Raw genomic sequence first — 26,814 nt, forward strand, 5'->3', positions numbered from 1 at the left:
GGCCAATAGGACGGATGGTAGAGGTGGGTTACCTGCTCGCCGACAAGTCTAACAAGGCACCCGGACCTGCGTCCTCTGTATAGGCATTGTTTCTTCATGCAAATGCTGGGATTTGGGCCTGGTCCGGTGTCTGGAGTATGTCCTTCGCAAACCGACTCGTTAAAGAAATATCTTTGTCCAGTTGGAGGTGAGTAATCGTTGTTCTGATGTCCAGAAGCTCTTTTCAGTCGTAAGAGACGGTGGCAGAAACATTATGTACAAAATAAGTTACAAAGTACATGAAAAAACACACAAAATAGCACATTTGATTAGGAGCCTGTCACGCCCTGATCTGTTTCACCTGTCTCCACCCCCCTCCAGGTGTCGCCCATCTTCCCCATTATCCCCTGTGTATTTATACCTGTGATTTCTGTTTGTCTGTGGCCAGTTTGTCTTGTTTGTCAAGCTTACCAAAGTTCGTCCTGTCAGCTCCTGTCTTTTCCCAGCCTCTCTTTTTCTCGTCCTCCTGGTTTTTGACCCTTGCCTGTCCTGACCCTGTACCCGCCCTCCAGACCATTCTGCCCGTCCCTGACCCTGCCTGCCGTCCAGTACCTTGCTACTACTCTGGATTATCGACCCTTGCCTGCCGTGACCTGTCGTAATGACATTGTTACTTCACACAGTCTGCACTTGGTTCTCACCTTGATTCCTGATAGAGCTCGTAAAAAGGCAGCCATCTCCTCCGGCGCCGTTCTCATCCATGTTCAATGCTGTGCAAGCAGATAAAAACGTGCACCAAGACTAGTGTTTGTGCAGCACTTTGCAACATTTATTTCCACACAAAATCCACAGCTTGTTTCATAATAATCATTGTGGACGACCAAGTCCAATATGGTCAAAACCAGGACCTGTAGGTGAGAGAGTGACATAAATATTCAACCTAATACGCAACGAAGCATCTGAAAAAGCACTGGTTGAGATAGGAAAGAACCGAGTCAACAACGTCAGTACAGAGTACAGTTGTAGCATGTGTTACACCGAGAGATGGATTAGAAATCACCATGTCATTAGTCTGTATATTTGCTACACACAGGGAATACAGAATGAACCAATGAGATATTCATAATGTCACGTTTCTGAAAAAGGGGCTGAGACTGGTCAACAGACAAGAGCATCAAATGAACAAATATCACCATCAATAAGCATTGAGCTTTAGGAAGCATATTATAATCAATAGCTTTATCATTAATATGTTTATTATAATCAATACCTTCATCATGAATATGTTTATTATAATCAATAGCTTCATCATTAATATGTTTATTATAATCAATAGCTGCAATGATGATACATACAGTTACACTGGTTACAGTGCCGTCAACCTTCTCTCTCAGAATCAAACATGCATGATAGACAGAAGAGACAGAATTGCAATTACTTGTACAGTAGCATACCCTCAAGGAATACACATTGTTCAATATAATTAACTAACAGTCACATAGTTGCTATAGCTACATGTATATCACATAGTTGCTATAGCTACATGTATATCACATAGTTGCTATGGCTTCATGAACCCTGAGTGTACAAAACATTATGAACACCTGCTCTTTCCATGACAAAGACTGACCAGGTGAATACAGGTGAGCCAATTGAGACATGGATTGTGTATGTATACCATTTAGAGATTGAATGGGCAAGACAAAAGATTGAAGTACCTTTGAACAGGGTATGGTAGTAGGTGCCAGGCACAACGCTGTTGGGTTTTTCACGCTCAACAATTTCCCGTGTGTATTAAGAACGGCCCACCACCCAAAGGACATCCAGCCAACTTGACACAACTGTGGGAAGCCTTGGAGTCGACATAGGAGGGGACTCAATATTATGAAGGTGTTCTTAATGTTTTGTACTCTCAGTGTATATCACATACAGTTGAAGTCAGAAGTTTACGTACACCTTAGCCAAATACATTTAAACTCAGCTTTTCACAATTCCTGACATTTAATCGTAGTAAGAATTCCCTGTGTAAGGTCAGTTAGGATCACCACTTTATTTTAAGAATGTGAAATGTCAGAATAATAGTAGAGAGAATTATTTATTATATTTCATCACATTCCCAGTGGGTCAGAAGTTTACATACACTCAATATTTGGTAGCATTGTCTTTAAATTGTTTAACTTGGGTCAAACATTTCGGGTAGCCTTCCACAAGTTTCCGACAATAAGTTAGGTGAATTGTGTCCCATTCCTCTTGACAGAGCTGGTGTAACTGAGTCAGGTTTGTAGGCCTCCTTACTCGCACACACTTTTTCAGTTCTGCCCACAAATGTTCTATAGGGTTGAAGTCAGGGTTTTGTGATGGCCACTCCAATACCTTGACTTTGTTGACCTTAAACCATTTTGCCACAACTTTGGAAGCATGCTTGGGGTCATTGTCCATTTTTAAGACCCATTTGCAACCAAGCTTTAACTTCCTGACTTATGTATTGTGATGTTGCTTCAATATAATTTTTGTTCCTCATGATGCCATCTATTTTGTGAAGTGCACCAGTCCCTCCTGCAGCAAAGCACCCCCACAACATGATGCTGCCACCCCCATGCTTTAACATTGGGATGGTGTTCTTCGGCTTGCAAGCCTCCCCTTTTCTCTCCAAACATATAACGATGGTCAATATGGCCAAACAGTTCTATTTTTGTTTCATCAGACCAGAGGACATTTCTCCATAAAGTACGATCTTTGTCCCCATGTGCAGTTGCAAACCGTAGTCTGGCTTTTTATGGCGGTTTGGAGCAGTGGCTTCTTCCTTGCTGAGCGGCCTTTCAGGTTATGTCGATATAGGACTTGTTTTACTGTGGATATAGATACTTTTGTACCTGTTTCCTCCAGGATCATCACAAGGTACTTTGCTGTTGTTCTTGGATTGATTTGCACTTTTCGCACCATAATACGTTCAACTCTAGGACACAGAACGCGTCTCCTTCCTGAGCGGTATGACGGATATGTGGTCCCATGGTGTTTATACTTGCATACTATTGTTTGTACAGATGAACGTGGTACCTTCAGGTGTTTGGAAATTGCTCCCAATGATGAACCAGACTTGTGGAGGTCTACATGTCTTTTCTGAGGTCTTGGCTGATTTCTTTTGATTTTCCCATGATGTCAAGAAAAGAGACACTGAATTTGAAATTAGGCCTTGAAATACATCCACAGGTACACCTCTAATTAACTCAAGGCTGTCAATTAGCCTATCAGAAGCTTGTAAAGCCATGACATCATTTTGTGGAATTTTCCAAGCTGTTTAAAGGCACAGTCAACTTAGTGTATGTAAACCTCTGACCCACTGGAATTGTGATACAGTGAATTATACGTGAAATAATCTGTCTGTTAGCAATTGTTGGAAAAATTACTTGAGTCATGGACAAAATAGATGTCCTAACCAACTTGCCAAAACTATAGTTTGTTAACAAGAAATTTGTAGAGTGGTTGAAAAACGAGTTGTAATGACTCCAACCTAAGTGTATGTAAACTTCCGACTTCAACTGTAGTTGCTAAAGCCTGCTGTCAGTCAATGGCAGGATAGTGCAGCATCCATATTAGGAAGTCGGTGAAACGTGAGACAGTCTTCCCTGCCTGGAGTAAAACCAACAGTCTTAAGACATCCTGGCCCAACAGTGTCATATTCATTATATACCAAGCGGCAGAAAATGGACTGAAACAGAGAAGGTCTTCCTTATTTTGGCCAATAAGAAGCACTTGTCGCTCCCCATTGCAAAACATTTTGCTACGGTGCGCCCTAATGAATATGACCCAGCTTTCCACAAAATGAACTTGGCACTACTGTACCAATGCTTCTAATTAAATTCTCAGGGTATACAAAATAAAGGTAGTAGCTAGTAGTACAAATATAGAGGAGGCTATATAGTATCAGAAAAAAAGGGTCAACATCCAATCGCAGTCATAATAACTCGGCGAGGTAACAGTCTGACATTTTGCCTTGGCCTATCAACAAAGGGACTGGGGGGGTGGGGGGCATAGCCTGGTTCCAGATCTGAGAAGACAGCACAAACAGATAGGGGACCAGGCTAGAAGAAGCATACTGTTCATAGGAAACAACTGGCAGCTGACAAGGCAAAAGAAATGGTCATCGTCACAAAAAGAGCTGCTCTGAGGTCAGCTTTGCTTCTCATGTCCCAATGGTTAACATTAGGAGTGGGGGTCGAGTCAGCTGGTCTGAGACCTGTAGTTAAAGGGTACCTTTGAAACAGACATGGTTCTTATTAAAATGCAGTTTCACAAGTCATTGATCACTATCGACAGGTAAATGTTGTCATTATAACAGGTTTACAACTTGATTACAACCAGTTTTCAACCTATAATGATCAGAGGAAGGGATAACAGTTAATGCCATTCTATTGCTAAACATGTACCTTTTCTTTTGCACGTCTCGGATTTCATAGTTGTACTGTGAGTATCTTTAAAAAAGAGACTGCTGAAATAGTACTGCTGAACATGGGTTTCATAGTTGTACTGTGAATATCTTTAAAAAAGAGACTGCTGAAATAGTACTGCTGAACATGGGTTTGGGTATACGACTAGAAGACAACCACACATAGGACAGTACTACATGACAGAGGAGAACCCAAATACTTAGTCATGAAAAACAGCCTCTCCGTCAGCAAGACACAGATGAGCAATGAGCCAACTGGCTGTTCATGTTATCTCTCTCTTTCTCTCTCTCGCTCTCTTTCTCTCTCACTCTCTCTCTCTCGCTCTCTTTCTCTCTCTCTTTCTCTCTCTCTCTCTCTTTCTCTCTCTCTTTCTCTCGCTCTCTCTCTCTCTCTTTATCACTCTCTCTCTCCCCCTTTTCTCCCCCTTTCTCTCCATCTCTGTCCCTCTCTCTTCCTTTCTCTCTCCCCCTCTCACTCTCCCTCTCTCCCCCCTTTTCTCTCCCCCCTCTCTCTCTTGTTCTCTCCCCATCTCGATCCATCCCCCGTCTCTCTCTCCCTCCCCCTATCCCCCCCCCCCCATGCTCAGCTATGCGGCTGCACTGACTGACGTGATGACATGACATCATGCTTTGTGATAGCCTCTGAGTCCCACCGTTCACACGTACACAATGTTTTCTTTAACCATACAGGATGTGTGAACATGGAAATCTGGTATAAAAAAAATAAAATTTTCCCAGAAGTGTCCACCCAGGTGAATGAGCCAGTGGGAGCGAGTGACTCATCAGCAATAACTGTAATTCTACATAAGCTACCGAATAAGAGCTTTACACAAACACACACCCATGCACACACACACATAAACACACACACGCGCACACATCGTGGTGAAAGAGAGATGTAGAAAATGAAATGCAAGGATCATCTCCTGTCTGTGGTTGTTGTCACACTCAGAGTTAACATGCTATTTCTCCAGCCCAGATAACAAGATCTCCATCATCACTTTGATGCTAGTCGCAGAGAATAGTCCAACTGGTTACAGTATTCAAATCAATCTACTGCAGCTGAGCCAATCTAGAGGTCAATAGCTTTGAAGTCAGGCTTGGGTCTCAAACAGGACTCAGTACATGGGAAATCCATGGCAACCATTCCTACAAGCCACTGCTTGTTACCAGAGAAACTCAATGTAGCCTTCAGATAACTATATATGTGACAATAACAACAACATGAAATGAAAGCTGTGATTTGTCTCATTTTCACACTACGCCTGTTCAGCACAATAACATTCGGCAGTATATTTTGATCGCTGTAATTGACTAGTGAGTACTCAATCTGTAACAATCCGATTATGGTAAAATGGTTCTGTTGAATGAAAAAATAAATGATTCATGATTATTAAAAATGAACATAAACACACAACAGCAAAGCACACGAGAGAAAGCCCTGACGTGGTTCCAGTTTGAACAGCTCACAAAACAACTCCTCCATTCGCTCTAGGTCTAGGGCAATATGGGAGAGGGCACTATTTAGGATGAAACAGTCTAGATCACGACAAAAGGGGCACTTCAATACAGATGACGAAAATCAAGTGCAATGCCTTGAAATCCAAGCTGTAACTTCTGATATGAACAGTCCTTCGTCCATTTAGCACTTCATTTCCAGTTCAAGTTTTCCATTCCACTTCCTTTGCTTGGTGTTGCTAATATGCAAATGATTACATTCAATATCATAGGTGAAGGTTTAAAGTTAGAGTTAGGCTGTTGAATGAGCAATTGAGCAGATAAGGAAACTCCATCGCAAGAGGACAGAGAGAAGATGGCGTAGATTGGGTAGAGAGCACACTAAGATCAGTCCACATAGTTCTAAACCTTGGGAGAAATACACACCACAATTCCTCTTTTGAAATGTCAGAAAAGGACAAAGTCTGGATGTGTACTATCAGCTAACAGTGAAACAGCACTAGAATACGTATCAGAAAACCAATGCAAAGTCTTGGCGTGTTGTAACTGTACACACTACCTCTTTCTCAGTGTTCATATTCTTGTCACTGACCACTCAGAATCCAACGGACAGTCAGACAGTCTTGGAGTGATTTCAATGGCTATTGTCCATCGTCATAATCATTGTTCATGTCATTATTGCCTTGCAGATTGCCGATTGTCTGAGCAGCAGCGCAACAGGTCAATGTGGGTGTCAGACAGTGAGGTCAGTCTGTATCAGCTTGTTACTGGACTAGACCCAGTCTCACCTTGTCAATGACTGTACATCCAACAGCAACATCAACCACTGGCCCTCGTCAAAGGCAGGCTGCTCTGAGAGAGAGGGATGGGAGAGGAGGAGAGGAGGAGAAGAGAAGAGGAGCTAACAGTACTCTGATGGGATGATGGGGAGAGGAAGAAAGCAGGAGGTATTTTTGCAAAGCAAAAGGGCAGGTGCAGCAGAGCTTCAGACACAGCAGGTGGGTTGTTGTGTGTGTATGTGTATGTGTATGTGTATGTGTATGTGTATGTGTATGTGTATGTGTATGTGTGTGTGTGTGTGTGTGTGTATGTGTATGTGTATGTGTGTGTGTGTGTGTGTGTGTGTGCGCGAGGGAGACTGTGTGAACATTATGCTGACTTTATACTGTCTCATGCAGCTGTTGCTCCTCTTCCTGTGACGAGAGAGAAAGAGAGAGAGAGAGATAGTGAGAGAGACAGAGAGGGAGAGAGAAAGAGAGAGACAGAGAGGGAGGGAGAGACAGAAAGACAGAGAGACAGAAAGAGAGAGCGAGAGAGACAGAGAGGGAGAGAGAGAGACAGAGAGACAAAGAGCGAGAGAGAAAGAGAAACAGAGAGACAGAGAGGGAAAGAGAGACAGAGAGACAGAAAGAGAGAGCGAGAGAGACAGAGAGGGAGAGAGAAAGAGAGAGAGAAAGAGGGAGAGAGAGATAGAAAGACAGAGAGACAGAAAGAGAGAGCGAGAGAGACAGAGAGAGAGACAGAGAGAGAGAGACAGAGAGGGAGAGAGAGACAGAGAGGGAGAGAGAGACAGAAAGGGAGAGAGAGACAGAGAGGGAGAGAGAGAGGGAGAGAGAGACAGAAAGAGAGAGCGAGAGAGACAGAGGGAGAGAGAGACAGGGAGACAGTGAGGGAGAGAGAGAGAAAGACAGAGACAGAAAGAGAGAGCGAGAGAGACAGAGAGGGAGAGAGGGACAGAGAGACAGAGAGGGAGAGAGTGACAGAGAGACAGAAAGAGAGCGCGAGAGAGAGAGACAGAGAGACAGTGAGGGAGAGAGAGAGAAAGACAGAGACAGAAAGAGAGCGAGAGAGAGACAGAAAGACAGAGAGACAGAAAGAGAGAGCGAGAGAGAGTATAATTAGCAGTTTCACTGCAGCATTGGTTTCTGCACTTTGAGAAATAATAAAAGGTGTCTTTGTTCCCGGTGGCAGCGCAGCGGGACAGAATGATAATGACCGTCAGAAAGATCAACACAGATAAACTGTCCAACTCCCTCTGTAACGACTTCCTTCCTCCTTTCAATTAGAAGGCTGTGATGATCCTCTTCCTCTGTGTTACTATGGTGACTTCACATTACTACAGTAAGCCGTTAACACAAGCAGGCCCATACTAGTTGATGTGGGCCTTGGCTTCCTTCCTGGTTTGAACAGTAGGGGGTGCTACTGGGTCAAAGTAAACACTTTTAAGCTCAATTGGCTCCATTTGTTGTCAGTCAAGTGAGTTTTTGGTCACCTGACCAAATTATTTGGCCCTCATTGGCTGTCCTCATGACGACTCCACGGTGATGATGGCGTCCCCGCCCCTGGGGATGGCCGAGGAGGCGTGGCCACACTGGGCGACCTGCTGCGCTCGGAGGGAACAGTCCACACTGTCATGGAGGAAATCCGCCTCCTCTTCTCCATCCCCTCCTCCAACTTGATCTTCTTCCACCTTCTTCTCCACATCCTCCTCCTCGTTCTTCACTTGGCAGCGACACACTTCGATGCCGGAGTCGCCTGTGAGCCGGCGGTGACGGAAATGATCCTCATCCTCCTCTTCCTCATCCTCTTCTTCTCTCTTGTCTTTCTCCACGGGCTCGAAGAAGTCCACGTTGGTGGAGAAGAGGGCGTGTTTGGGGGGAGACTGGGTGGGCTTGGGGGGAGAGAGGATGGAAGGGCTCTGTCTCTCTGTGACCCCCACTTCACTCAGGCCGCCCTCCACCCCTCTCTGCTCAGCCAGCACAGTCAGGGGGTCCATAAGGATGAGTGGAGGGAGTGGCGGATGATGTGAAGGAGGAAGTGGAGAGGGAGAAGATAGTTTGGGAGGGGGAGAGTGGGAGGGAGAGGAGAAGACGTTGTGGGAGAAGGTGTAGGTAGACGTTCAGGTGGAGGAGGGGGCAGAGGAGGAGCTGGATATCCTCCAGGAGACAAAGGGGACCTGGCAGACACAACTCCCTCCAGAGATGAACCCTCCCTGGGGAAGCCTCTCAGGACCTCCCTCCCTCCTCCTCCAACCTCGCTACCGGGCGTGGAGGCATGGCTGGTATTATCCGTCTCGTAGGTCACCTGGACAGAGAAGGAGGTGCTGGATGGGGAGGTGAGGAGGGAGCAGGACTCGCAGGAGCAGCTGGTGTAGTTGTCTGAACTCTGAGATGAGGTCAGGCCACCACCGGCACCGCTGGGGCCCGCCCTGGAGCTAACCAAGTAGGGGGGAGGGCCGAGGGGTTGTTGCTGGTGGTGATGGGGGTAGGCTGAACCGTAAGGGGTGGCTGTGTAAGCGGTGGCGCCCCCCATCGCCCCCTGCAGAGCAAAGACGGAGCTGTAGGATGGAGGGGGTGAGGGGGGCTGGGCTGCCACCTCCTCATAGGACGGCAGCTTGAAGGAGGCCAGGAAACCTACAGTATAACACATGACAGATAATCAATTTCATCTCCTAACCACTAGGATTACATGACCAGCAATAGGGACTGAGACACCAAACTCCAAAATAGTCATTGTGCAGCGCATTCAAAAGCCTTGTTTTTTTAATGATACTTCCACACTATGAGGTTGAAATGACACTCTGAAATTGACAAAATTATGATAATGCCCTTTTTGTGTAAGAGCCTGGAATTTCAGCCTGTTCAGGCGAGATGGAGTTTTTGGCCCAGATCATGACATCACAATCAGATCTGATTATTCTGACCAATGACTAGTCATCTTTTATTTGCATATGTATCCTCCTACTTTGGAGAGGTACTAGAGTCTAGGCTCTATAGAGTCTAGACGCTCCTATCCGCCAGTCAGGGTTGCGTATGTAAATACTGTAAATTAACATTTGTATCAACACGCCCACACAATCAGACTGAGCATTTCAATGGAAAGAGGAGGCTCAGGAAAACAAATTATACAAAAATATATCCGGAGTTGTTTACATTTGAAAATAAAATTAAGAAGACTGCATCGGGGCTATAAGTTGTACTTCCTTGACCTTCCCTGGCACAATGCAGCCAATGGAATAGTCCCAAAAGTTCAAATCCAACCAATCTAGCACCCTAGACAGACTCAAGCAAATGAGCAAACATTTCAAATGCTATTTGAACCCAGGTCCTGCTAATAAGACGATAAGGTGACGCAGACAATGAAAGGACCGGGGAGAGAGGCGAGCGTAGCTATACGTACTGAGGTCCAACATGGACGCAGGGTAGTTGCAGGCTCCGTGGTAGGCGATCAGGTTGATCTCCCTCTGTCTCTGCTGCTGCTGGACACGCAGCTTGGCCCGCCGGTGGCGGTAGGCACAGCAACAGCTGAACAGAATCACAATGGTCCACAGCAGCCAGAACCCTGCAGGATACAGACACACAGAGACACTGGCAATACTGAATTGAATTCAAGCAACTTTATTAATCCCAATTATTGAACAGCCTCTGGTAGCTATACTGTTGAAAAGGCTTTTATAAATTGATATTTATTATACCATAATAAGACAAACCATTTTCAGTTTGATCAGAGGACCAGCCTTAAGGGCTTGCTCATGTTAAACTCCCGATCTGGTCTGGTTACATACCACAATGCATCGGTATAGCTGTGTGACAGCAAATGCTGACAAGACAAGCCTCTTGGCTGGTATTGACTGGTTGTTACTCACACCACAGCTCGTAGTAGTAGGTGCAGCATCCTGTCTCCCCACAGCAGTGGCCGGTCTCACACAGGTAGCCTGGGTTGTTGTTGACACCAGGGCAGTACTTATGACTGAGTATGGGCTGGCTGCCTGAGCCAGCTTGGTCCTTCACCCCCTAGTGGACAAGACATGACATGACAACAACGTACATGGTAAACAACAACAACATGGTCGTTTAGCTTGAGCAGGGTGTTTCTCAAATTTCCAGTTGTGGGGTTGGAGACGAGTACCCCCCAGGTTTGCACTTTTTTGTTCCAGCCCAGCGCCATCTCATCTGATTTAACTACTTAACTAGTCATCAAACCCTTGAAAAGTTGAGTGGCTCAGATGTGGTAGCGTCAAACCAAAATGTATTCATTACCTTTACTTAACCAGGTAGACACAGTGCATTCAGGAAGTATTCAGACCCCTTCACTTGTCCCACCTTTTGATACGCTGCAGCCTTATTCTAAAATGGATTCAATAAAAAACATTTCCTCCATCAATCTACACACAATACCTCATAATGACAAAGTGTGAAAAGTGAAATGTTAGAAAACATATAACAAAAATACAAAACAGAAATACCTTATTTACATAAGTATTCAGACCCTTTGTTATGAGACTCGAAATTGAGCTCAGGTGCATCCTGTTTCCATTGATCATCCTTGAGATGTTTTCGACAACCTGATTGGAGTCCAACTGTGGAAAGTTAAATTGATTGGACATGATTTGGGAAAGCACACACCGCTCTATATAAGATCCCACAGTTGACAGTGCATGTCAGAGCAAAAACCAGGCCATGAGGTCGAAGGAATTGTCTGTAGAGCTCAGAGACAGGATTGTGTCGAGGCACAGATCTGGGGAAGGGTATTGAAGGTCCCCAAAAACACAGTGGCCTCCATCATTCTTAAAGGGAAGAAGTTTAGAACCACCAAGACACTTCCTAGAGCTGGCCGCCCGGCCAAACTGAGCAATCAGGGGAGAAGGGCCTTGGTCAGGGAGGTGACCAAGAACCCGATGGTCACTCTGACAGAGCTCCAGTGTTCCTCTGTAGAGATGGGAGAACCTTCCAGAAGGACAACCATCTCTGCAGCACTCCACCAATCAGGCCTTTATGGTAGAGTGGCCAGACAGAAGCCCCTCCTCAGTAAAAGGCACACGACAGCCCGTTTGGAGTTTGGCAAAAGGCAACCTAAAGGACTCTCAGACCATGAGAAACAAGATTCTCTGGTCTAATGAAACCTGAATGACAATCGTCACGTCTGGAGGAAACCTGGCACCATCCCTATGGTGAAGCATGTTGGTGGCAGCATCATGCTGTGGGAATGTATCCTTTGGTGGCCCAGCCAGAGCCCGGACTTGAAACTGATCGAACATCTCTGGAGAGAGCTGAAAATAACTGCAGTTACGCTCCCCATCCAACCTGACAGAGCTTGAGAGTATCTGAAGAGAAAAATGGGAGAAACTCCCCAAATACAGGTGTACCAAGCTTGTAGCATCATACCCAAGAAGACTCGAGGCTGTAATAACTGACAAAGGTGCTTCAACAAAGTACTGCGTAAAGGGTCTGAATACTTGTGTAATTTTTTTTTATAAATGAGCAAACATTTCTAAAACCTGTTTTTGTTTTGTCATTATGGGGTGTTGTGTGTAGATTGACGAGTGGGAATAACTATTGAATTCATTTTAGAATATGGCTGTAACGTAAGAAAATGTGGAAAAGGTCAAGGGGTCTGAATACTTTCCGAATGCACTGTATGTTTTATTGAGATACCGTGGATAGCAGACATAAACAGAATACATCTCTAACCTTGTTGATGGTTCCCATGTCTGAACCCTTTGGAGACACAGTCGTCTGCAATGAGAAATTAAACGTTATCTAGGAAGTCTTAATCTGGTCTTTCCACACATTCATCATCGTTGACGTGTAATGTAAAAACGCTGAATCACTAGGCTACTGGTTTGACCACTTTGACCAAAACATCCACATGACCGTGGGCTAGCAGGAGTGAAGACTGTGGGCTAGCAGGAGTGAAGACTGTGGGCTAGCAGGAGTGAAGACTGTGGGCTAGCAGGAGTGAAGACTGTGGGCTAGCAGGAGTGAAGACTGTGGGCTAGCAGGAGTGAAGACTGTGGGCTAGCAGGAGTGAAGACTGTGGGCTAGCAGGAGTGAAAACTGTTGGCTAGCAGGAGTGAAGACTGTGGGCTAGCAGGAGTGAAGACTGTGGGCTAGCAGGAGTGAAGACTGTGGGTCAGCAGGAGTGAAGTACTTAAAGGGATACTTTAGGATTTTGGCATTGAGGCCTGTTATCTAATCCATAGTGGATATCATGCTGAAGATGCGTGTTATAGGTACATAAGTCCGAGGCTGTTTTACGTGTTATTTCAAGGTTAGTTAGCGTGTTAGTGATACCAGGAGAGGGTTTTGCAGTATACACAACCACACCTTTTTCACAGGAGCTGGACAAACAGCAGATCCAATATGTAGAAACCCTGCAGCTTTGAGAGCAGGTAGCAACACAGTGTGAAATGGACATTCCTTGTTTTTTCAGAATGTGTGTTAGCCCTCGAGTGTCCCCCCTCCATCCCTTTCTCTCTTCACCCCTCCACCTCTCTCTCCATCCCTCTTTACTTAATTTTGCTTGTTAACCCCCTAGTTCTCCCTCCCTCCCTCCCTCCCTTGTCTTCATTCCCAGTTCATCTTCAGTGTTGTACTGTTATTAGTTCCGTCCCCTACCCCTTTCCACCTCCCTCTCTCTCCCTCTCTCTCCCTCTCTCCCAACCCTTTTATTGTTAATGGTTTGCCTCCCACCGCTAGTTCCTTTCTATGTGTTGTGTTGGTTGCTGTGAATGAATGACTGCATATTGAAAGGTTAGACTCCTTACCGTAGCTGCTGGTCCTCCCGGCCCCTGCAGGGAGATGGTCATCTAGAAGAGAGAACAGGGGGGGGGGGGTTAATACAGCTGACATTTACACAGACAGAGCCAGACTGACTGACAGACTGGCTGCACATCAGAGGGAGAGAGAGAGAGAGAGAGAGAGAGAGAGAGAGAGAGACCAAACCTTCGATCTGTATTTACAGTTTAGCTAATAAATCTAATAAATACAGTCTCCCCATAAAACCTTGTCCAGTTCACTTAACATTTGTAATGCCTATAAGCCAATATTTAGTAGTGTGTTTTTGGGGTATACGGTCCCCCCAGTGCCAATATTTAGTAGTGTGTTTTTGGGGTATACGGTCCCCCCAGTGCCAATATTTAGTAGTGTGTTTTTGGGGTATACGGTCCCCCCAGAGCCAATATTTAGTAGTGTGTTTTTGGGGTATACGGTCCCCCCAGTGCCAATATTTAGTAGTGTGTTTTTTGGGGTATACGGTCCCCCCAGTGCCAATATTTAGTAGTGTGTTTTTGGGTATACGGTCCCCCCAGTGCCAATATTTAGTAGTGTGTTTTTGGGGTATACGGTCCCCCCAGTGCCAATATTTAGTAGTGTGTTTTTGGGGTATACGGTCCCCCCAGTGCCAATATTTAGTAGTGTGTTTTTGGGTATACGGTCCCCCCAGTGCCAATATTTAGTAGTGTGTTTTTGGGGTATACGGTCCCCCCAGTGCCAATATTTAGTAGTGTGTTTTTGGGGTATACGGTCCCCCAGTGCCAATATTTAGTAGTGTGTTTTTGGGGTATACGGTCCCCCCAGTGCCAATATTTAGTAGTGTGTTTTTGGGGTATACGGTCCCCCAGTGCCAATATTTAGTAGTGTGTTTTTGGGTATACGGTCCCCCAGTGCCAATATTTAGTAGTGTGTTTTTGGGGTATACGGTCCCCCAGTGCCAATATTTAGTAGTGTGTTTTTGGGTATACGGTCCCCCCAGTGCCAATATTTAGTAGTGTTTTTGGGGTATACGGTCCCCCCAGTGCCAATATTTAGTAGTGTGTTTTTGGGGTATACGGTCCCCCCAGAGCCAATATTTAGTAGTGTGTTTTTGGGGTATATGGTCCCCCCAGAGCCAATATTTAGTAGTGTGTTTTTGGGGTATACGGTCCCCCAGAGCCAATATTTAGTAGTGTGTTTTTGGGGTATACGGTCCCCCAGTGCCAATATTTAGTAGTGTGTTTTTGGGGTATACGGTCCCCCCAGAGCCAATATTTAGTAGTGTGTTTTTGGGGTATACGGTCCCCCAGTGCCAATATTTAGTAGTGTGTTTTTGGGTATACGGTCCCCCCAGTGCCAATATTTAGTAGTGTGTTTTTGGGTATACGGTCCCCCCAGTGCCAATATTTAGTAGTGTGTTTTTGGGGTATACGGTCCCCCCAGAGCCAATATTTAGTAGTGTGTTTTTGGGTATATGGTCCCCCCAGTGCCAATATTTAGTAGTGTGTTTTTGGGGTATACGGTCCCCCCAGAGCCAATATTTAGTAGTGTGTTTTTGGGTATACGGTCCCCCCAGAGCCAATATTTAGTAGTGTGTTTTTGGGTATACGGTCCCCCCAGAGCCAATATTTAGTAGTGTGTTTTTGGGGTATACGGTCCCCCCAGAGCCAATATTTAGTAGTGTGTTTTTGGGTATACGATCCCCCCAGAGCCAATATTTAGTAGTGTGTTTTTGGGTATATGTTCCCCCCAGAGCCAATATTTAGTAGTGTGTTTTTGGGTATATGTTCCCCCCAGTGCCAATATTTAGTAGTGTGTTTTTGGGTATATGTTCCCCCCAGTGCCAATATTTAGTAGTGTGTTTTTGGGGTATACGGTCCCCCCAGTGCCAATATTTAGTAGTGTGTTTTTGGGGTATACGGTCCCCCCAGTGCCAATATTTAGTAGTGTGTTTTTGGGGTATACGGTCCCCCCAGTGCCAATATTTAGTAGTGTGTTTTGGGGTATACGGTCCCCCCAGTGGTACTATACACACACATTTCTTTACGTTTTGTATGTCAATTCTGTGAGCCATTTAGTTTGTGATTTTGCATGCAAATGTCACATCCATAACACTGGAATTGCCCGTACCTGACCCCAATTCACCTGTGGATGTTCAACTATCCAGACAGCCTGACTGTGGATGTTCACCTATACAGACAGTCTGACTGTGGATGTTCACCTATCCAGACAGTCTGACTGTGGATGTTCACCTATCCAGACAGCCTGACTGTGGATGTTCACCTATCCAGACAGCCTGACTGTGGATGTTCACCTACCCAGACAGCCTGACTGTGGATGTTCACCTATCCAGACAGCCTGACTGTGGATGTTCACCTACCCAGACAGCCTGACTGTGGATGTTCACCTATCCAGACAGCCTGACTGTGGATGTTCACCTATCCAGACAGCCTGACTGTGGATGTTCACCTACCCAGACAGCCTGACTGTGGATGTTCACCTACCCAGACAGCCTGACTGTGGATGTTCACCTATCCAGACAGCCTGACTGTGGATGTTCACCTATCCAGACAGCCTGACTGTGGATGGGCCTAAAAGATCAACTATCCAGGGCCACCACAGTCAACCCCCGACACACTTTCAACCTGATACACACAAACACACACAAACAAACAACCTCTCAGTGTTCCTGCAGTGACAGGGGACAACAAGGTACCCTGAGTCCAAAACAACCGTGATGTCATTTTCAGGTTATCATTTATCAATTTCCCAGCCTGGCACCTCCTTACAGACAGACAGTCAGACAGACAGGCCCTTACAGACAGACAGGCCCTTACAGACAGACAGGCCCTTACAGACTGACAGTCAGACAGACAGGCCCTTACAGACAGACAGGCCCTTACAGACAGACAGGCCCTTACAGCCCGACAGTCAGACAGACAGGCCCTTACAGACAGACAGGCCCTTACAGACAGGGTTATGTTCAGTAGTAGGGTACACGTTGCAAGGGAAAATGAAAATCTATGTTCTTATTGAGCAAGTTGAGTTGGTACTAACTTCCCTGATTGACCACAGTTAAAACATGTTATTCCTACTGAACACGACCCAGCATTCACATGAACTGTGGAACAGGACAGTTCCTGTAGAAAGGATTAGTCATTAATCAAGTCAAAAGCACATATTGGCTAAAGGATTTGCATAACCAAAAAAGAGCCATGCGATTGTGATCACTTGTAAGCGTGCTAACATCCCAGATACCAGAGTATATCTGCATTGGAAATCAGTGAGCGAGCCCACTTCACGCTTACAACCCCCAGATACAATACCTCCATTGTACTCGGCACGTCTACGTCAAACACACAGAACGCAACGCAACACAACGCCTGTGTGTGTACATTTCAGACAGACAGGAGGACGGTTGCATAACAGTAAAAGGAAAATGCCTCTGTTTAGTGTTGCAGTGGGCTGCGGGGGTCCAGCCACAGAGGACACAATGCTCACATGGACGGAGACACTGGGCTTTTTTTGACACCCGACTCAGTCTGACCGGACGGCATGTCAGCTGACGTTGGGTCTCTGTTGGCCAGGCTGCACTGGGTACTGCATCTCTCCCACCTATACTGCATATCTCTCCCCAACACTGCATCTCTCTACCTAACACTGCATCTCTCCCACCTATACTGCATCTCTCTCCCTAATACTGCATCTCTCCCACCTATACTGCATCTCTCTCCCTAACACTGCATCTCTCTCCCTAATACTGCATCTCTCTCCCTAACACTGCATCTCTCTCCCTAACACTGCATCTCTCTCCCTAACACTGCATCTCTCTCCCTAATACTGCATCTCTCTCCCTAATACTGCATCTCTCTCCCTAATACTGCATCTCTCTCCCCAGCACTGCATCTCTCTCCCTAACACTGCATCTCTCTCCCTAACACTGCATCTCTCTCCCTAATACTGCATCTCTCTCCCTAACACTGCATCTCTCTCCCTAACACTGCATCTCTCCCACCTATACTGCATCTCTCTCCCTAATACTGCATCTCTCTCCCTAACACTGCATCTCTCTCCCTAATACTGCATCTCTCTCCCTAATACTGCATCTCTCTCCCTAACACTGCATCTCTTTCCCTAACACTGCATCTCTCTCCCTAACACGGCATCTCTCTCACCAATACTGCATATCTCTCCCTAATACTGCATCTCTCTCCCTAACACTGCATCTCTCTCCCTAACACTGCATCTCTCTCCCTAACACTGCATCTCTCTCCCTAACACTGCATCTCTCTCCCTAATACTGCATCTCTCTCCCTAATACTGCATCTCTCTCCCTAACACTGCATCTCTCTCCCTAACACTGCATCTCTCTCCCTAACACGGCATCTCTCTCACCAATACTGCATATCTCTCCCTAATACTGCATCTCTCTCCCTAACACTGCATCTCTCTCCCTAACACTGCATCTCTCTCCCTAACACTGCATCTCTCTCCCTAACACAGCATCTCTCTCACCAATACTGCATATCTCTCTCCCTAATACTGCATCTCTCTCCTGGACACTCCATCTCTCCCCTAACACTGCATCTCTCTCCCCAGCACTGCATCTCTCTCCCCAGCACTGCATCTCTCTCCCCAGCACTGCATCTCTCTCCCCAGCACTGCATCTCTCTCCCCAACACTGCATCTCTCTCCCCAGCACTGCATCTCTCCCCCAGCACTGCATCTCTCTCCCCAGCACTGCATCTCTCTCCCCAACACTGCATCTCTCTCCCCAGCACTGCATCTCTCTCCCCAGCACTGCATCTCTCTCCCCAACACTGCATCTCTCTCCCCAGCACTGTTTGAACTCACACATAGATTTGGTACTAGGACTATCACCCCCCAGCCTGCACTGTATTGGTGTCATCCCATAATCACCAATAAGCACGTTGCATAATGGAGCCCCAATCGCATACTAGATCAGGGTTATTCGACCTTAACATGGTTAGGAGCCTGCTGGTTTTCTACCTGATAATTAATTGCACCCACCTGGTGTCCCAGGATTAGAGGGGAACAATGAAGAAAAGCAGTGGACTGTCTTGGAGGTCCAGAGTGTAGTTTGAGGGTACTAGTGCAGGCTAACAGAAACTAGTCAGTAGCTAATGACAATGACTGATTTCAAATCAGTTAGTTAGGGAAATCATCCATTTTAACCTTCACACATAGTTAAAACTGTAGCTACTCTACATGTCTGACTAATACTACTACACCCTACTACACCGTACTACACACTATTATAAACTACTACACAGTATTACACACTACTACACACTAATACACACTATTACACCCTACTACACACTACTACACATTATTACAAACTACTACACACTATTACACACTATTACACCTTAATACATCCTACTACACACTATTATAAACTACTACACACTATTACACACTACTACACACTAATACACACTATTACACCCTACTACACACTACTACACATTATTACAAACTACTACACACTATTACACACTACTACACCTACTACACACTATTACACACTACTCCACACTAATACACACTATTATAAACTACTACACACTATTACACACTACTACACACTATTACACACTACTACACACTAATGCACACTACTACACCCTACTACGCACTATTATAAACTACTACACACTATTACACACTACTACACACTAATACACACTATTACACCCTACTACACACTACTACACACTATTGCACACTACTACACACAATTATAAACTACTAATACACACTATTACACCCTACTACACACTACTACACATTATTACAAACTACTACACACTATTACACACTACTACACACTATTATAAACTACTAATACACACTATTACACCCCACTACACACTACTACACATTATTACAAACTACTACACACTATTACACACTACTACACACTATTATAAACTACTACACACTATTACACCCTACTACACACTATTATAAACTACTACACACTAATACACACTACTACACCCTACTACACACTATTATAAACTACTACACACTATTACACACTACTACACACTAATACACACTACTTCACACTATTACAAACTACTACACACTATTACAAACGTACACCCGACTACACACTACTACACACTATTACACATTATTACACCCTACTACACACTATTATAAACTACTACACACTAATACACACTACTACACCCTACTACACACTATTATAAACTACTACACACTATTACACACTACTACACACTAATACACACTACTTCACACTATTACAAACTACTACACACTATTACAAACGTACACCCGACTACACACTACTACACACTATTACACATTATTACACCCTACTACACACTACTACACATTATTACAAACTACTACACACTACTACACACAATTGCACAATACTACACACTATTACACACTACTACAAACTACTATACAATACTACACACTATTACACACTATTACACACTACTACAAACTACTACACACTACTACACATTACTGCGCACTATTACGCACTACTACACACTACTACGCACTACTACACACTACTAAAAACCAGTACATACTACTACACATTACTACACACTACTACACATTACTACACACTACTATAAACTAGTACATACTACTACACACTACTACACACTATTACACACTATTACACCCTATCAGGGTTGACCCAGAGTCCTCCAAGTAGTCTCCATCCATCCAACTCCTGCTGCTCTCTAACAGTGAGGCACTGCAGCAGTAGAGTACAGGGGGAGGACAAGCAGCTGGCGTCTGTGCCAGGTATTGATCAAACAGTAGCAGAGCAACACACACACACAGAGGGACACACACAGCCGTAGCAGAGGAGTGTGAGACTCGTTTGGGATAAACATTACACAGGCAGCTCCGGACTGGAAACCCCACTCTGTCATCGGCAGGACCACTAACAGCAGTTGTTAGCCTGGTTAGAGGAGTGAAGATAGTAATGTACTGTTACTGGACAGTGTGAACGGAATACCAGAGATTTTAGAAAACATCTAGATAATCTTCTATCCCATTGTTTGGTCACACTATATTTGGATAGTTCCCTATATGTGTTCTACAGATCTATCAACAAACTATCAACTGTAACTCTGTTGATGGGCAACAGCTTTCAGGTTATTTTTGGGTCAGGTTCAGGGTTAAAGTAAGATGTATCCCAACACATTGGAAATTGCGATTGGCTGAGAAATGGGAAAAAAAAGAACAATTGCTCTTTAGGTTGGTTGCAACTTATACCAGTCCATCTTGACTCAAGATGTAACAAGGATGAAGACTGCAGTATTGACAGTTTGATACGATTACCACTGAGAGCAAGAGAGATGTTGTCAACAGTGTCAGCAGGACTGTCAACTGGTTACTGTAGAATTGAGTATAAGACCTACTGTATCTGACTGGGAGCATAAGACCTACTGTATCTGACTGGGAGTATGAGACCTACTGTATCTGACTGGGAGTTTGAGACCTACTGTATCTGACTAGGAGTATAAGACCTACTGTATCTGACTGGGAGTATGAGACCTACTGTATCTGACTGGGAGTATGAGACCTACTGTATCTGACTGGGAGTATGAGACCTACTGTATCTGACTGGGAGTATAAGACCTACTGTATCTGACTGGGAGTATGAGACCTACTGTATCTGACTGGGAGTATAAGACCTACTGTATCTGACTGGGAGTATAAGACCTACTGTATCTGACTGGGAGTATAAGACCTACTGTATCTGACTGGGAGTATAAGACCTACTGTATCTGACTGGGAGTATAAGACCTACTGTATCTGACTAGGAGTATAAGACCTACTGTATCTGACTGGGAGTATAAGACCTACTGTATCTGACTGGGAGTATAAGACCTACTGTATCTGACTGGGAGCATAAGACCTACTGTATCTGACTGGGAGTATGAGACCTACTGTATCTGACTGGGAGCATAAGACCTACTGTATCTGACTGGGAGCATAAGACCTACTGTATCTGACTGGGAGCATAAGACCTACTGTATCTGACTGGGAGTATGAGACCTACTGTATCTGACTAGGAGTATGAGACCTACTGTATCTGACTGGGAGTATAAGACCTACTGTATCTGACTGGGAGCATAAGACCTACTGTATCTGACTGGGAGTTTGAGACCTACTGTATCTGACTGGGAGTTTGAGACCTACTGTATCTGACTGGGAATATGAGACCTACTGTATCTGACTAGGAGTATGAGACCTACTGTATCTGACTGGGAATATGAGACCTACTGTATCTGACTGTGAATATGAGACCTACTGTATCTGACTGTGAGTATAAGACCTACTTTATCTGACTGGGAATATGAGACCTACTGTATCTGACTGGGAGTATAAGACCTACTGTATCTGACTGGGAGCATAAGACCTACTGTATCTGACTGGGAGTATAAGACCTACTGTATCTGACTGGGAGCATAAGACCTACTGTATCTGACTGGGAGTATAAGACCTACTGTATCTGACTGGGAGTATAAGACATACTGTATCTGACTAGGAGTATAAGACCTACTGTATCTGACTGGGAGCATAAGACCTACTGTATCTGACTGGGAGTATAAGACCTACTGTATCTGACTGGGAGTATAAGACCTACTGTATCTGACTGGGAGTATAAGACCTACTGTATCTGACTGAGAGTGATCGGCAACGACAACTCAGTAAATGCATTTCACTGGAAATGGGGATTTCAGGCAGGCAAACAGTCTTATCTACAGGAAGAGAAATTGTGTAATATCACTGGCCTCCACTCTGTAAAGTTGAGAGTCTGTGGTTTAGCCCACCACATCATACATCATACATTACTGGATCTGAAGAGGTCATTCAAACATCCCCCGAGACCATGTAAAAAACCACAAGACACCTCTACTACAAGTTGTAGATGTCTCCCACACTAACACCTAACCACGGCGCAAAGCCACAGACAGACAGCGAGACAAACAGCTTAACACACTTCCTCACTTCCTGCCCGTTCACCAGTGTGTGTGTGTGTGTGTGTGTGTGTGTGTGTGTGTGTGTGTGTGTGTGTGTGTGTGTGTGTGGCTGGCCTTGTGAGGAATGGTGGTCCTGTAAAGAGAGTAAGAAAACAAGCCAGACTGAGTGGAGACCTGGTTAACCCAGGCACCTCTTACACAATAGGCTATACACTCAGAAACAACGGTGCCATCTAGAACCAACCTGAAATGGTTCTTTGGCTGTCCCCATAGGAGAACCCTTTGAAGAACCCTTTTTGGTTCCAGGTAGAACACTTTTGGGTTCCATGTACAGAAAACCCTTTCCACAGAGGGTTCTACATGGAACCAAAGAGGGTTCTCCCATGGGGACAGCCGAAGAATCCTTTTGGAACCCTTTTTTCTACGAGCTAATATGACCGCAGGAGCATCCTGGACAGATACAAAGGAGCTGCTCTTCTGGCAGAAGAGACCGTTAGCTAAGACCACTTCAACAGTGACCAGTGGAAGTTATGAAGAAACCTTGTCCTCCTCAACAGATATATTATTACCATCAGAAGATAAATGATTGGGAACGTTCATAGCACAATGCCTGATGGACAGTCAACAGTGTGTGTGTGTGTGTGTGTGTGTGTGTGTGTGTGTGTGTGTGTGTGTGTGTGTGTGTGTGTGTGTGTGTGTGTGTGTGTGTGTGTGTGTGTGTGTGTGTGTGTGTGTGTGTGTGTGTGTGTGTGTGTGTGTGTGTGAGTGCGAGCGAGCGAGAAATTCAGCTATGATAGTAAGCACCTACAATAGCGGAGTTTTCTTCTTAGTGAGTGTATTCAATCGGAGATAACTTTTTTAACATGCACACTAACACATGACTACTACCCACTACAACTAAGCCTACAATCAATGTAAAGATCCTCTTAAGAACGGTAATTGCACATATTCTAGTAGCTGACTTGCAACACACTGTTCTGTATATACAGTGTGTTTAGCCATGCCGAGAAGACCTCCAGGCCTATACAGGGACGGGGTAAGAAATCATAGCCCCCCCCCGGGGCTTTGTTTTTTTATAGCCCCCTGCCCCGCCGCCGTCCGACCCATTGCCCTTCTATGGATTATATGTCTATGGTCACATAGCAACAAGCTGGAGCTGATATTTGGTGCGAATGTTGCCCCAGTTACCCACGTGTCCCCCTACCTCCTGTCCTCCCCCATCTGATGATTAGCAGAGCGGCAGCAGGCTGCCTACACTCATTGAGAGTGGGCTCCTGAGTCTTCCTGTGGTTGGCGGTTTAAGAAATATACTACATATCTAATGTATATAGTGTATACAGTGCATTCGGAAAGTATTCAGACTCCATTTTGTTACGTTACAGATTTATTCAACAATTCATGATTTTTTCCCCTTTCATAAATCTACACACAATACTACATAATGACAAAGCAAAATCTATTAAAAAATAAAAAACAGATTTACATAAGTATTCAGACCCTTTACTTAGTACTTTGTTGAAGCACCTTTGGCAGCAAATACAGTCTTGAGTCTTCTTGGCTATGACTCTATAAGCTTGGCACACCTGTATTTGGGGAGTTTCTCCCATTCTTCAAGTCCCGGCTCTGGCTGGGCCTCAAGGATATTCAGAGACTTTTCCTGAAGCCACTCCTGCGTTGTCTTGGCTGTGTGCTTAAGGTCGTTGTCCTGTTGGAAGATGAACCTTCACCACAGTCTGAGGTCCTGAGCACTCTGGAGCATGTTTTCATCAAGAATCTCTCTGTACTTTGCTCTGTTCATCTTTGCCAATGATCCTGACTAGTCTCCCAGTCCCTGCTGCTGAAAAACACCCCCACAGCATGATGCCGCCACCACCATGCTTCACCATAGGGATGGTGCCAGGTTTCCTCCAGATGTGACGCTTGGAATTCAGGCCAAAGACTTCAATCTTGGTTTCATCAGACCAGAGAATCTTGTTTCTCATGGTCTGAGAGTCTTTAGGTGCCTTTTGGCAAACCCCAAGTGGGCTGTCATGTGCCTTTTACTGAGGAGTGGCTTCCATCTGACCACTCTACCATAAAGGCCTGATTGGTGGAGTGCTGCAGAGATGGTTGTCCTTCTAAAAGGTTCTCCCATCTCCACAGAGGAACACTGGAGCTCTGTCAGAGTGACCATCGGGTTCTTGTTCACCTCCCTGTCAAAGGCCCTTCTCTACCGATTGCTCAGTTTGGCCGGGCAGCCTGCTCTAGAAAGAGTCTTGGTGGTTCCAAACTTCTTCCATTTAAGAATGATGGAGGGCCACTGTGTTCTTGGGGACCTTCAATGCTGCAGACATTTTTTGGTACCCTTCCCCAGATCTGTGCCTCGACACAATCCTGTCTCTGAGCTCTACAGACAATTCCTTTGACCTCTTTGGTTTGATTTTGCTCTGACATGCACTGTCAACTGTGGGATCTTATATGTACAGGTGTGTGCCTTTTCAAATCATGTCCAATCAATTGAATTTACCACAGGTGGACTCCAATCAGGTTGTAGAAACATCAAAAGGATGATCAATGGAAACAGGATGCACCTGACCTCAATTTTGAGTCTCATAGCAAACGGTCTGAATACTTATATAAGTAAGGTATTTCTGTTTTTGTTTTTTCATTTTAATAAATGTGCAAAAACATATAATAGCCTGTTTTCACTTTGCCGTTATAGGTTATTGTGTGTAGATTACTGAGGATTTTATTTTATTTGATACATTTTCTAATAAGGCTGTAAAGTAACAAACTGTGGAAAATGTCAAGGGGTCTGAATACTTCCTGAATGCACTGTATTGCCTTCATAGTTGTTGTTTTTTGTTGCCCCCTGTGGCCCAGGGGCTTCAGCCCTGCATTATCCCGGCCCGAGGCCTATAGCTCATTGAATCAGCACTATAGTATTTCACCATTGGCAGAGGGGTTATAAATTACCTTTATTATGAGGGCCGGGAGCTAAAAGCACTTTTAATTATGGGCTGTGTAACATTGAGGTCATTCTTTGGTGCATTACAGCAAATTAATTTCCAGACAATGAGATGAGGAAATCAACTTTCAGATATCAGCAACACATCTTAAATGAAAACGTAAATGAAAGGTTAATCATGCAGTTGTGTGTGTGCTGTACAACAAGTCTATCTATGCTCAAATGGCCTGATTTAGGAAAAACTTGAACTTCAGACTGTCCATAAAACCTTAGTTTTGTGAAGCCTAAATATTTTTTGCAATATCAATTGAATTATTTCCAACAATAACAGATATCCACTGAAGCGACGGTATGACAACAAATCCGTGCAATCTATGAACATTTCTTAGAAAACATCACGGCGGCATTCACAGTATCCTAATACCCCTGCAGTATAATATTGCCCAGTTGTTGACAAAATCACCATAACTCACAGCAATCACATCAAGCGAAGATGTTGATAATACAAAATCTGTAAGTCAACATACCGCCTCTGCTTTGAGTCCAAGGCAGAACGTCAACGTTTTTTCTGGATCCATGGCCAGGGGCGGCAGAGATTTAGAACGACAACAGAGAGAGAGAGTGGAGAACAGAGAGGACTGGGATCTATCTTATTGTGCTAAATCCCCATCTCTCTCCCACACTGGATCCTCAGCACAGCAGCCTGCTGCTCCGCCATTCCCCGAGCGGAGAGAACGCCCCTCCCCGGATCCGATAATATCGGGGATACCGCCGCGGCCAATCCAATAATGGTACAGGCTGCGCGATATCGACAAGGGAAGGGAAAGCGCCCCAATGGCAAACGACCCTCAGGTGTTTTCTCTTCCAGCTCGTGGGAAGATGGAGGAGTGAGGATTCAAGTTTTCTTTTTTGCTCGTTGGTGGTACGGGGGCGCTGTTTAAATGATGTCATGTAATTCCAGCCCTCTCAAACTAGGAAAAGAGGAGAGGGCTGTGCAGATGATTGGACGTCGCCGGTCTATCTCCGGCTCCTGGCAACAGGAGATTGCTGCTTAGTAAAGCTCCGTTTTCAACGACTTTGATTCCAAATTCAATGTCTTGCATTGTGTAGATTTGCAAGCAACATATTTTCTATTTCTTTTTATAGGGGCCTAATTGTTTCAGCCACCGTGAGGGGTAGGGATGGGGTAAGGATGCTTTGCCAAGGTCACCCGATAAAGACATGCATGTTGAAATAGATAACGTCAGAGGGGGACGTACACATTTCATTCCAAGTGATACAAGAAAACAGCAGTGTGTTATTACACACGCTGTACATTGACTGAGACAACAATGTGTTGCTTATTACTTGCATGGTACATACCCCTACACGTGTAAAGTGTACAAAACCCCTGTGTGTGTGTGAACTGCAGCTGTTTTATGTAGGACAGGT

At 44.9% G+C, this 26,814-nt stretch overlaps 1 protein-coding gene across 2 annotated transcripts; it reads right to left on the bottom strand.

Annotated features, from left to right (window-relative positions):
* Nucleotides 1-5,012: 5,012 nt before the first annotated feature.
* LOC135535797 (WW domain binding protein 1-like) lies at nucleotides 5,013-26,277 on the bottom strand. 2 transcript variants are annotated; one of them, XM_064962224.1, is made up of 7 exons: nucleotides 25,911-26,277; nucleotides 13,431-13,472; nucleotides 12,355-12,399; nucleotides 10,987-11,010; nucleotides 10,530-10,677; nucleotides 10,064-10,225; nucleotides 5,013-9,297 (listed from the first exon to the last, which is right to left on the bottom strand). In XM_064962224.1, the coding sequence occupies exons 1-7, from the start codon at nucleotides 25,959-25,961 to the stop codon at nucleotides 8,648-8,650; spliced, it is 1,122 nt and encodes a 373-aa protein (XP_064818296.1). In that variant the 5' UTR covers nucleotides 25,962-26,277; the 3' UTR covers nucleotides 5,013-8,647. The 2 variants fall into 2 exon arrangements, with proteins under 2 accessions (XP_064818296.1, XP_064818297.1); XM_064962225.1 differs by lacking the exon at nucleotides 10,987-11,010.
* Between the last annotated feature and the right edge of the window lie 537 nt (nucleotides 26,278-26,814).

The sequence above is a fragment of the Oncorhynchus masou genome, unplaced genomic scaffold (genome assembly GCF_036934945.1).
Source record: "Oncorhynchus masou masou isolate Uvic2021 unplaced genomic scaffold, UVic_Omas_1.1 unplaced_scaffold_518, whole genome shotgun sequence".
Taxonomy (NCBI): domain Eukaryota; kingdom Metazoa; phylum Chordata; class Actinopteri; order Salmoniformes; family Salmonidae; genus Oncorhynchus; species Oncorhynchus masou.